Here is a 13,326-nt window from a genome sequence, read left to right on the forward strand (position 1 = left end):
CTCACACACTCTCACTGAGTAACACACAGCCTCACTCACTCACATAGACTCACACATTCTCACTGAGTAACACACAGCCTCACACACTCTCACTGAGTAACACACAGCCTCACTCACTCACATAGACTCTCACACTCTCATTGAGCAACACACAATCTCATTCACTCACATAGACTCTCACACTTTCACTGAGTAACACACAGCCTCACACCCTCTCACTGAGTAACACACAACCTCACTCACTCACATAGACTCACACACTCTCACTGAGTAACACACAGCCTCATACACTCTCACTGAGTAACACAAAACCTCACTCACTCACATAGACTCACACACTCTCACTGAGTAACACACAGCCTCATACACTCTCACTGAGTAACACAAAACCTCACTCACTCACATAGACTCACACACTCTCACAGAGTAACACACAGCCTCATACACTCTCACTGAGTAACACAAAACCTCACTCACTCACATAGACTCACACACTCTCACTGAGTAACACACAGCCTCATACACTCTCACTGAGTAACACAAAACCTCACTCACTCACATAGACTCACACACTCTCACTGAGTAACACACAGCCTCATACACTCTCACTGAGTAACACAAAACCTCACTCACTCACATAGACTCACACACTCTCACTGAGTAACACACAGCCTCATACACTCTCACTGAGTAACACAAAACCTCACTCACTCACATAGACTCACACACTCTCACTGAGTAACACACAGCCTCATACACTCTCACTGAGTAACACAAAACCTCACTCACTCACATAGACTCACACACTCTCACAGAGTAACACACAGCCTCATACACTCTCACTGAGTAACACAAAACCTCACTCACTCACATAGACTCACACACTCTCACTGAGTAACACACAGCCTCATACACTCTCACTGAGTAACACAAAACCTCACTCACTCACATAGACTCACACACTCTCACTGAGTAACACACAGCCTCACTCACTCACATAGACTCACACACTCTCACTGAGTAACACACAGCCTCATACACTCTCACTGAGTAACACACAACCTCACACACTCTCACTGAGTAACACACAACCTCACTCACTCACATAGACTCACACACTCTCACTGAGTAACACACAGCCTCATACACTCTCACTGAGTAACACACAGCCTCACACACTCTCACTGAGTAACACACAGCCTCACTCACTCACATAGACCCACACACTCTCACTGAGTAACACACAGCCTCATACACTCTCACTGAGTAACACAAAACCTCACTCACTCACATAGACTCACACACTCTCACTGAGTAACACACAGCCTCACTCACTCACATAGACTCACACACTCTCACTGAGTAACACACAACCTCATACACTCTCACTGAGTAACACACAACCTCACACACTCTCACTGAGTAACACACAACCTCACTCACTCACATAGACTCACACACTCTCACTGAGTAACACACAACCTCACACACTCTCACTAAGTAACACACAGCCTCACTCACTCACATAGACTCACACATTCTCACTGAGTAACACACAGCCTCACACACTCTCACTGAGTAACACACAGCCTCACTCACTCACATAGACTCTCACACTCTCATTGAGCAACACACAATCTCATTCACTCACATAGACTCTCACACTTTCACTGAGTAACACACAGCCTCACACCCTCTCACTGAGTAACACACAACCTCACTCACTCACATAGACTCACACACTCTCACTGAGTAACACACAGCCTCATACACTCTCACTGAGTAACACAAAACCTCACTCACTCACATAGACTCACACACTCTCACTGAGTAACACATAGCCTCATAACTCTCACTGAGTAACACAAAACCTCACTCACTCACATAGACTCACACACTCTGAGTAACACACAACCTCACACACTCTCACTGAGTAACACACAGCCTCACTCACTGACATAGACTCACGCAATCCCTCCGAGTAACACAAAACCTCACTCACTCACATAGACTCACACACTCTGAGTAACACACAACCTCACACACTCTCACTGAGTAACACACAGCCTCACTCACTGACATAGACTCACGCAATCCCTCCGAGTAACACACAACCTCACTCACTCTGACTCTCACACTCTCACTCACACACTACCTCACACAATCTGTCACTCACTCACACAGATACACAAAGTCACACACACAACCTCACACACTTTCTCTCTCACACACACACACGCACTCGTTCTCACACTCTCTCTCACAATCTCACGCGCACAACCCCACACACTCTCTCACTCACACACACCCCCTCAAACACACACTTTCACACACATGCACTCTCGCTGACAGACACACACACACAGTCTCTCCTCTCTCTCTCTCTCTCTCTCTCACCCACTCTCACACACACACTCTCTCTTCAATCTCTCTCACACACACACACACTCTCTCCTCTCTCTCTCTCACACACACAGACACACCCTCACAGTCTCTCCCTGTCTGTCTCTCTCTCTCTCTCTCTGTCTCTCACACACTCGCTGTTGCTCTCTCACACACACAGCAGTAGGTATTAGGAGGTGGGGGGAATTTTGGGAAGGTGATTCGACGACTCTGTCCACAGGCTTCACTGCGATAATCCTTTAGCTGCTTGTCAATCTTCTCTCTCTCAGTCCTCGCACTGGTTTATGGGAGGCACTGACTCTGACTGATTAGTTAAATTACAGCTTCCAGCAGACTGATGGACATTGATAAAGTGGCTGCTCTCTGGTTTGAGATGCTGAAACACAGCTCCTTTCCTTCCGGAAGTCTGATAGCTGCTCCCCAAGCATTCCCAGCTCCCTGAGAGCCAATCACATCATTGTTGGTACATGTCAGTAACTGGCCATCATTCCTTAGACCAGTCAGCAGTGGGTTCCCGAGTGAATGTCCTTTTGGATCCTGTCCTTGGCTCCAGTTCAGCAAGAGGTGTGTGAGCAACATTACATCCAGGGGCAGGGAAGGGCGCACAGCGAGCGTTTTAAACCAGTCACAGTAACAAAATCCGGAAATATCGGAGGAAAAGAGTTGGTCTGTACAGTGTGAGAGGCTGTTGTGATACGGTGGCAGTACCCCTACCTCAGAACCAGGAGACCTGAGTCCCAGCATTTATTGGAATGTGTGTGAGAAAGAGCCTTTGAATGGGGGGGGTTAGTAAAGTATCCTCATCCTCGAGTGAGCTTCACACGTCAGACAGACCTATGTACATCCTCTGGCACTCTTCCCCCCCCCCCCCCCCCACCTCGAGCAGGGACCTAGGAACCACCCCCTTCCTCTGAGGTACCCTCCAGGGCTCAGAGTGAGTCAAACAAGCTGAAGTCCACACAGTGGGTCAGTTCCATCCAGTTTGTAAATTGGAGGAATTAACCTTGCACATGAAGTGAATGTTTTCCTGTGTCTCCATCTTTGTCCCTGTCTGACCTGACCTGTCCCTATCTGTCCTTTTGCAGTGTCTGTACGGCTGCTATGTGCACTCTTCCATCATTCCAACTTTCCACCGAAGGTGTTACTGGCTTCTGCAGGTAAGGGACCACACCAGCGCTGGTGCCAGCGCCGGTGTTCTCAGCAGCCTCCTCCATGCGATCTCCTTCAGCAATGGGCAAACTCATACCTACTCCCAGCGCCACGAGAGCGAAACTAGCTGTGCTGAAGGACTGTCCCCATCACCTGTATGTGTGTGTGTGTGGGGGGGGGGGTCGGGGGGTGGGGAGGGAATGTGTGTGGGGGGGGTCGGGGGTGGGGAGGGAATGTGTGTGGGTGTGTGTGTGTGGGGGGGTGGGTCGGGGGGTGGGGAGGGAATGTGTGTGGGGGGGGTCGGGGGGTGGGGAGGGAATGTGTGTGGGTGTGTGTGTGTGGGGGGGTCGGGGGGTGGGGAGGGAATGTGTGTGGGGGGGGTCGGGGGGTGGGGAGGGAATGTGTGTGGGTGTGTGTGTGTGGGGGGGTGGGTCGGGGGGTGGGGAGGGAATGTGTGTGGGGGGGGTCGGGGGGTGGGGAGGGAATGTGTGTGGGTGTGTGTGTGTGGGGGGGTCGGGGGGTGGGGAGGGAATGTGTGTGGGTGTGTGTGTGTGTGTGTGGGGGGGTGGGTCGGGGGGTGGGGAGGGAATGTGTGTGGGGGGGGTCGGGGGGTGGGGAGGGAATGTGTGTGGGTGTGTGTGTGTGTGTGTGGGGGGGGGTGGGTCGGGGGGTGGGGAGGGAATGTGTGTGGGTGTGTGTCTGTGTGTGTGTGTGTGTGAGTGTGAATGTGTGTGTGTCTGAGTGTGAGTGCACGTCTGAGGGTGTGTGTCTGAGTGTGTGGGTGTCTGTGTCTGAGTGTGTGTGTGTGTGTGTGTGTGTGTGTGTGTGTGTGTGTGTGTGTGTATGTGTGTGCGCACGCGTGTGTCTATCTTGTGCCCTTCACAGCAACAATGATGTGCATTTATGGAGCACTTTTAACATTGTCAGTTGTACTAAGGCATAACCACACACACGCACAGACAGACAGACAGACACACACACACACAGACACACGCGCACACAGGCAGACAGACAGACAGACACACACACACAGACATTAGGTCAAGTGACTGGCTGTGTGCCTGAGAGACGGGCCGTGGGCTAGCTCCCCGGGAGATAAAGGCACATCCTCCAGTGTACATGGAGATTTATAAAGATACTTAACAGCTGCAGACCATTCAGGCAGTTCAAGGATGGTGACAGAAATGTGGGTCAGAACCAGTTAAACTGATTTCGAAATGTCAGCTCTGTTTCTCTCTCACTCCACACGTGCTGCCAGACCTGCTGAGTTTCTCCAGCGATCTTGTGTTGTTTCAGATCACAGCTGGTCTGTTTGTGTTTCAAATGTGAGGGTAAGGGGTACCGGGGGAGTGGGGGTACAGGGGAGTGGGGGTACAGGGGGTGTGGGGGTACGGGGGGGAGTTCGGGTACAGGGGGTGTGTGGGTACGGGGGAGTGTGGGGGTACGGGGGTATGGGGGAGAGTGGGGGTACGGGGGAGAGTGGGGGTACGGGGGAGAGAGGGGGTACGGGGGAGAGTGGGGGTACGGGAGAGTGTGCGGGTACAGGGGGAAGTGGGGGTACCGGGGGAGTGGGGGTATGGGGGGGGAGTTCGGGTACAGGGGGTGAGTGGGTACGGGGGAGTGTGGGGGTACGGGGGGAGTGGGGGTATGGGGTGGAGTGGGGGTATGGGGTGGAGTGGGGGTATGGGGGAGAGTGGGGGTACAGGGGAGAGTGGGGGTACGGGGGAGAGTGGGGGTACGGGGAGTGTGGGCGTACAGGGGGAAGTGGGGGTACGGGGGGAGTTCGGGTACAGAGGGTGTGTGGGTATGGGGGAGTGTGGGGGTACAGGGGGGAGTGGGGTACGGGGGAGTGGGGGTACGGGGGAGTGTGGGGGTACAGGGGGAAGTGGGGGTACGGGGGAGGGGGGGTACCGGGGGGAGTGGGGTACGAGTGAGTGTGGGGGTACGGGGCAATGTGGGGGTACAGGGGGTGTGGGGTATGGGGGAGTGGGTGTACGGGGGAGTGTGGGGGTACAGGGGAGTGTGGGGGTACAGGGGGAAGTGGGGGTGCGAGGGAGTGTGGGGGTAAGGGGTACAGGAGGGTGTGGGGGTACTGGGGGAGTGGGGGTACAGGGGGGAGTGGGGGTACAGGGGGAAGTGGGGGTACTGGGGGAGTGGGGGTACGGGGGGAGTTCGGGTACAGAGGGTGTGTGGGTATGGGGGAGTGTGGGGGTACAGGGGGGAGTGGGGGTACGGGGGAGTGGGGGTACGGGGGAGTGGGGTTACGGGGGAGTGTGGGGGTACAGGGGGAAGTGGGGGTACGGGGGAGTGGGGGTACCGGGGGGAGTGGGGTACGGGGGAGTGTGGGGGTACGGAGCAATGTGGGGGTACAGGGGGTGTGGGGTATGGGGGAGTGGGTATATGGGGGAGTGTGGGGGTACAGGGGAGTGTGGGGGTACAAGGGGAAGTGGGGGTGTGAGGGAGTGTGGGGGTAAGGGGTACAGGAGGGTGTGGGGGTACAGGGGGGAGTGTGGGTACAGGGGGGAGTGTGGGTACAGGGGGGAGTGTGGGTACAGGGGGGAGTGGGGGTACGGGGGAGTGGGGTTACGGGGGAGTGTGGGGGTACAGGGGGAAGTGGGGGTACGGGGGAGTGGGGGTACTGGGGGGAGTGGGGTACGGGGGAGTGTGGGGGTACGGAGCAATGTGGGGGTACAGGGGGTGTGGGGTATGGGGGAGTGGGTGTACGGGGGAGTGTGGGGGTACAGGGGAGTGTGGGGGTACAAGGGGAAGTGGGGGTGTGAGGGAGTGTGGGGGTAAGGGGTACAGGAGGGTGTGGGGGTACAGGGGGGAGTGGGGGTACAGGGGGGAGTGGGGGTACAGGGGGGAGTGGGGGTACAGGGGGGAGTGGGGGTACGGGGGAGTGTGGGGGTACGGGGGAGTGTGGGGGTACGGGGTACAGGAGGGTGTGGGGGTACTGGGGGAGTGTGGGTACAGGGGGGAGTGTGGGTACAGGGGGGAGTGTGGGTACAGGGGGGAGTGGGGGTACGGGGGAGTGGGGGTACGGGGGAGTGTGGGGGTACGGGGGAGTGTGGGGATACAGGGGGGTGTGGGGGTACAGGATGGAGTGGGGGTACGGGGGGGAGGTGGGGATGTGGTGGTACAGGATACGGGTGTTGTGGGGGTACAAGGGGAGTGTGGGGGTACGGGATACCGGGGGAGTGGGGCTACAGGGGGAGTGAGGGTACAGAGGGTGCGGGGTATGGGGGGGTTGGGGTACGCGGGAAGTGGTGTACGGGATACAGGGGTGTGTGGGGTACAGGAGAGTATGGGGGTATGGGGTATAGGGGGGAGTGGGGGTAGAGTGGGTATGGTGGTATGGGAGGAGTGGGATACAGGCGGGTGTGGGGGTACGGGGGGTGTGGGCGTATGGGGGGTGTGGGCGTACGGGAGTGTAGGTATAGGCGAGTGTGGGGGTACAGGCGGGTGTGGGTGTAGGGGGGAGTGAGGGTTCGGGGTACGGGGAGTGGGGGTACAGTGGGTGTGGAGGTACAGGGGGGTTGGGGTACGGGGGGGTGGGGTACAGGCAGCTGTTGGGGTACTGGGAGTGTGGGAGTACGGGGAGTGTGGGTGTACAGGGGGAGTGGGAGTTTGGGGTATGGCTGAGTGGGGCTACAGGGGTGTGTGGGGGTACAGGGTGGGTGGGGGTACAGGGGAGGGTGGGTACAGGATAAATGGGGGTGTGGGGTTACGGAGTACAGGGGGATGTGGGAGTACGGGGTACAGGGGCAGTGTGGGGGTTCGGGGAACAGGGGTGTGTGGGGGTTCAGTACAGGTGGAATGCGGGTACGGGGTACAGGAGTGTGTGGGAGTACGGAGTACAGGGAGGTACAGGGAGAGTGGGGGTACAGGGAGTAGGGACAGGGGGATGTGGGGTGCCCAGTGGGGTCTGTGTGGGTGTGGGGTGCCCAGTGGGGTCTGTGTGGGTGTGGGGTTTACGGGGTGCTGTGTGGGGACAATGGGGGGTGTGGGGTTTACGGAGTGCTGTGTGGGGACCGTGGGGGTGTGGGGTTTACGGAGTGCTGTGTGGGGACCGTGGGGGTGTGGGGTTTACGGAGTGCTGTGTGGGGACCGTGAGGGGTGTGGGGTTTACGGAGTGCTGTGTGGGGACCGTGGGGGTGTGGGGTTTACGGGGTGCTGTGTGGGGACCGTGGGGGGTGTGGGGTTTACGGGGTGCTGTGTGGGGACTGTGGGGGTGTGGGGTTTACGGGGTGCTGTATGGGGACCGTGGGGGTGTGGGGTTTACAGAGTGCTGTGTGGGGACCGTGGGGGTGTGGGGTTTACGGGGTGCTGTGTGGGGACCGTGGGGGTGTGGGGTTTACAGAGTGCTGTGTGGGGACCGTGGGGGTGTGGGGATTACGGGGTGCTGTGTGGGGACTGTGGGGGTGTGGGGTTTACGGGGTGCTGTGTGGGGACAATGGGGGTGTGGGGTTTACGGGGTGCTGTGTGGGGACAATGGGGATGTGGGGTTTACGGGGTGCTGTGTGGGGACCGTGGGGGTGTGGGGTTTACGGGGTGGTGTGTGGGGACCGTGGGGGTGTGGGGTTTACGGAGTGCTGTGTGTGGACCGTGGGGGTGTGGGGTTTACGGAGTGCTGTGTGGGGACCGTGGGGGTGTGGGGTTTACGGAGTGCTGTGTGGGGACCGTGGGGGTGTGGGGTTTACGGGGTGCTGTGTGGGGACCGTGGGGGTGTGGGGTTTACGGAGTGCTGTGTGGGGACCGTGGGGGTGTGGGGTTTACGGAGTGCTGTGTGGGGACCGTGGGGGTGTGGGGATTACGGGGTGCTGTGTGGGGACCGTGGGGGTGTGGGGTTTACGGGGTGCTGTGTGGGGACCGTGGGGGTGTGGGGTTTACGGGGTGCTGTGTGGGGACTGTGGGGGTGTGGGGTTTACGGGGTGTTGTGTGGGGACCGTAGGGGTGTGGGGTTTACGGGGTGCTGTGTGGGGACAGTGGGGGTGTGGGGTTTACGGGGTGCTGTGTGGGGACCGTGGGGGTGTGGGGTTTACGGGGTGCTGTGTGGGGACAGTGGGGGTGTGGGGTTTACGGGGTGCTGTGTGGGGACAGTGGGGGTGTGGGGTTTACGGGGTGCTGTGTGGGGACCGTGGGGGTGTGGGGTTTACGGGGTGCTGTGTGGGGACAGTGGGGGTGTGGGGTTTACGGAGTGCTGTGTGGGGACTGTGGGGATGTGGGGTTTACGGGGTGCTGTGTGGGGACCGTGGGGGTGTGGGGTTTACGGGGTGCTGTGTGGGGACAGTGGGGGTGTGGGGTTTACGGAGTGCTGTGTGGGGACTGTGGGGATGTGGGGTTTACGGGGTGCTGTGTGGGGACTGTGGGGGTGTGGGGTTTACGGGGTGCTGTGTGGGGACCGTGGGGGTGTGGGGTTTACGGAGTGCTGTATGGGGACAATGGGGGTGTGGGGTTTACGGGGTGGTGTGTGGGGACCGTGGGGGTGTGGGGTTTACGGGGTGCTGTGTGGGGACAATGGGGATGTGGGGTTTACGGGGTGCTGTGTGGGGACCGTGGGGGTGTGGGGTTTACGGGGTGCTGTGTGGGGACAATGGGGGTGTGGGGTTTACAGGGTGCTGTGTGGGGACCGTGGGGGTGTGGGGTTTACGGAGTGCTGTGTGGGGACCGTGGGGGTGTGGGGTTTACGGGGTGCTGTGTGGGGACCGTGGGGGTGTGGGGTTTACGGGGTGCTGTGTGGGGACCGTGGGGGTGTGGGGTTTACGGGGTGCTGTGTGGGGACAATGGGGATGTGGGGTTTACGGGGTGCTGTGTGGGGACCGTGGGGGTGTGGGGTTTACGGGGTGCTGTGTGGGGACCGTGGGGGTGTGGGGTTTACGGAGTGCTGTGTGGGGACTGTGGGGGTGTGGGGTTTACGGGGTGCTGTGTGGGGACCGTGGGGGTGTGGGGTTTACGGGGTGCTGTGTGGGGACCGTGGGGGTGTGGGGTTTACGGGGTGCTGTGTGGGGACCGTGGGGGTGTGGGGTTTACGGGGTGCTGTGTGGGGACCGTGGGGGTGTGGGGTTTACGGAGTGCTGTGTGGGGACCGTGGGGGTGTGGGGTTTACGGGGTGCTGTGTGGGGACTATGGGGGGTGTGGGGTTTACGGGGTGCTGTGTGGGGACCGTGGGGGTGTGGGGTTTACGGGGTGCTGTGTGGGGACCGTGGGGGTGTGGGGTTTACGGGGTGCTGTGTGGGGACTATGGGGGGTGTGGGGTTTACGGGGTGCTGTGTGGGGACAATGGGGGTGTGGGTTTTACGGGGTGCTGTGTGGGGACCGTGGGGGTGTGGGGTTTACGGGGTGTTGTGTGGGGACTGTGGGGGTGTGGGGTTTACGGGGTGCTGTGTGGGGACTATGGGGGGTGTGGGGTTTACGGGGTGCTGTGTGGGGACTATGGGGGGTGTGGGGTTTACGGGGTGCTGTGTGGGGACCGTGGGGGTGTGGGGTTTACGGAGTGCTGTGTGGGGACCGTGGGGGTGTGGGGTTTACGGAGTGCTGTGTGGGGACTATGGGGGTGTGGGGTTTACGGGGTGCTGTGTGGGGACTATGGGGGTGTGGGGTTTACGGGGTGCTGTGTGGGGACAATGGGGGTGTGGGGATTACGGGGTGCTGTGTGGGGACCGTGGGGGTGTGGGGTTTACGGAGTGCTGTGTGGGGACTATGGGGGTGTGGGTTTTACGGGGTGCTGTGTGGGGACTATGGGGGGTGTGGGGTTTACGGGGTGCTGTGTGGGGACTATGGGGGTGTGGGGTTTACGGGGTGCTGTGTGGGGACAATGGGGGTGTGGGGATTACGGGGTGCTGTGTGGGGACCGTGGGGGTGTGGGGTTTACGGAGTGCTGTGTGGGGACTATGGGGGTGTGGGGTTTACGGGGTGCTGTGTGGGGACCGTGGGGGTGTGGGGTTTACGGGGTGCTGTGTGGGGACCGTGGGGGTGTGGGGTTTACGGGGTGCTGTGTGGGGACTATGGGGGTGTGGGGTTTACGGGGTGCTGTGTGGGGACTATGGGGGTGTGGGGTTTACGGAGTGCTGTGTGGGGACAGTGGGGGTGTGGGGTTTACGGGGTGCTGTGTGGGGACTATGGGGGGTGTGGGGTTTACGGGGTGCTGTGTGGGGACTATGGGGGTGTGGGGTTTACGGGGTGCTGTGTGGGGACTATGGGGGTGTGGGGTTTACGGGGTGCTGTGTGGGGACAGTGGAGGTGTCCCCCTGACGGTCTGTGTCCTTGCCTGCAATGATATTTTTGATTATTCCCTGTTTATTTTCCCGGTAGCTCTGCCTTGTTTAACCATAAACAGGGTATTTCGGAGCTGCCCAGATTGTGAGGGACAGCGTTTGCTGCAATTCTCTAACTGGGAGCACAGACACTCTGTCAATCCAAGTCAAAGCTGGGCAGGGGATGTGTGCGTACCCTTTCTGGAATGTTCCCAATAGTTTATAAATGGGAATTGTCCCCCCAGTGGGAGGTGCTGTGGTTTTCTAAAGGGCCTGGTAGAACAGGCCTCTGTGTGTGAGGGTGTGTCTGCAGGAAGCTGACCCTGCGCTCTTTCACAGTCTCACTACACTGCACGACGTTTCACCCCCAAACACTGTCAGCATCAGGTTTCTCTGTAACTCCTACCGCCCAACATCTCCCACCTTTACCTGTTCCTCCACAGTATCACATCCCCCTGTGTGCCTTCCCCCTTATAGCCCCTGTGCCTGTCCCTATCCCTCACAGCTGTGTGTGTGTGGGAGTGTACCCCAGTCAGAGTCAGTGTGTGTGTGTGGGAGTGTACCCCAGTCAGAGTCAGTGTGTGTGTGGGACTGTATCCCGGTGAGAGTCAGTGTGTGTGGGATTGTACCCCAGTGAGAGTCAGTGTGTGTGAGAGACTGTACCCCAGTCAGAGTCAGTGTGTGTGTGGGACTGTACCCCAGTGAGAGTCAGTGTGTGTGAGAGACTGTACCCCAGTCAGAGTCAGTGTGTGTGTGAGAGACTGTACCCCAGTCAGAGTCAGTGTGTGTGTGGGACTGTACCCCAGTGAGAGTCAGTGTGTGTGTGTGGGAGTGTACCCCAGTCAGAGTCAGTGTGTGTGTGAGAGACTGTACCCCAGTCAGAGTCAGTGTGTGTGTGGGAGTGTACCCCAGTCAGAGTCAGTGTGTGTGTGAGAGACTGTACCCCAGTCAGAGTCAGTGTGTGTGTGGGAGTGTACCCCAGTGAGAGTCAGTGTGTGTGTGGGAGTGTACCCCAGTCAGAGTCAGTGTGTGTGTGAGAGACTGTACCCCAGTCAGAGTCAGTGTGTGTGTGAGAGACTGTACCCCAGTGAGAGTCAGTGTGTGTGTGGGACTGTACCCCAGTGAGAGTCAGTGTGTGTGTGGGAGTGTACCCCAGTCAGAGTCAGTGTGTGTGGGAGTGTACCCCAGTCAGAGTCAGTGTGTGTGGGACTGTACCCCAGTGAGAGTCAGTGTGTGTGTGGGACTGTACCCCAGTCAGAGTCAGTGTGTGTGGGACTGTACCCCAGTGAGAGTCAGTGTGTGTGTGAGAGACTGTACCCCAGTGAGAGTCAGTATGTGTGGGACTGTACCCCAGTCAGAGTCAGTGTGTGTGGGACTGTACCCCAGTGAGAGTCAGTGTGTGTGTGGGACTGTACCCCTGTGAGAGTCAGTATGTGTGGGACTGTACCCCAGTGAGAGTCAGTGTGTGTGTGGGACTGTACCCCTGTGAGAGTCAGTGTGTGTGGGACTGTACCCCAGTGGGAGTCAGTGTGTGTGTGGAACTGTACCTCAGTGGGAGTCAGTGTGTGTGTGGGAGAGTACCCCAGTGAGAGTCAGTGTGTGTGTGGGACTGTACCCCGGTGAGAGTCAGTGTGTGTGTGGGAGTGTACCCCAGTGAGAGTCAGTGTGTGTGTGGGACTGTACCCTGGTGAGAGTCAGTGTGTGTGTGTGGGACTGTACCCCAGTGAGAGTCAGTGTGTGTGTGTGTGGGACTGTACCCCAGTGAGAGTCAGTGTGTGTGGGACTATACCCCAGTGAGAGTCAGTGTGTGTGTGGGACTGTACCCCAGTGAGAGTCATTATGTGTGTGGGACTGTACCCCAGTGAGAGTCAGTGTGTGTGGGACTGTACCCCAGTGAGAGTCAGTGTGTGTGTGGGACTGTATCCCGGTGAGAGTCAGTGTGTGTGTGGGACTGTACCCCAGTGAGAGTCAGTGTGTGTGTGGGACTGTACCCCAGTGAGAGTCAGTATGTGTGTGGGACTGTACCCCAGTGAGAGTCAGTATGTGTGTGGGACTGTACCCCTGTGAGAGTCAGTGTGTGTGTGGGACTGTATCCCGGTGAGAGTCAGTGTGTGTGGGACTGTATCCCGGTGAGAGTCAGTGTGTGTGTGTGGGACTGTACCCCAATGAGAGTCAGTGTGTGTGTGGGACTGTACCCCAGTGAGAGTCAGTGTGTGTGTGGGACTGTACCCCAGTGAGAGTCAGTATGTGTGTGGGACTGTACCCCAGTGAGAGTCAGTATGTGTGTGGGACTGTACCCCTGTGAGAGTCAGTGTGTGTGTGGGACTGTATCCCGGTGAGAGTCAGTGTGTGTGGGACTGTATCCCGGTGAGAGTCAGTGTGTGTGGGACTGTATCCCGGTGAGAGTCAGTGTGTGTGTGGGACTGTATCCCGGTGAGAGTCAGTGTGTGTGTGGGAGTGTACCCCAGTGAGAGTCAGTGTGTGTGTGGGACTGTATCCCGGTGAGAGTCAGTGTGTGTGT

At 58.3% G+C, this 13,326-nt stretch overlaps 1 protein-coding gene across 1 annotated transcript in view; it reads left to right on the forward strand.

Moving 5' to 3' along the window:
- Positions 1–13,326, forward strand: part of LOC122545729 (calmodulin-binding transcription activator 1-like) — a 248,825-nt gene that overhangs the window by 50,470 nt on the left and 185,029 nt on the right. The window contains exon 5 of the mRNA XM_087983029.1: positions 3,489–3,560. Within this exon, the coding sequence (XP_087839155.1) occupies positions 3,489–3,560 (72 nt within the window). The remainder of the gene's footprint in view (positions 1–3,488; positions 3,561–13,326) is intronic.

The sequence above is a fragment of the Chiloscyllium plagiosum genome, unplaced genomic scaffold (genome assembly GCF_037043375.1).
Source record: "Chiloscyllium plagiosum isolate Xiang-an unplaced genomic scaffold, Cpla_swu_hap1 HiC_scaffold_44, whole genome shotgun sequence".
Lineage (NCBI taxonomy): Eukaryota > Metazoa > Chordata > Chondrichthyes > Orectolobiformes > Hemiscylliidae > Chiloscyllium > Chiloscyllium plagiosum.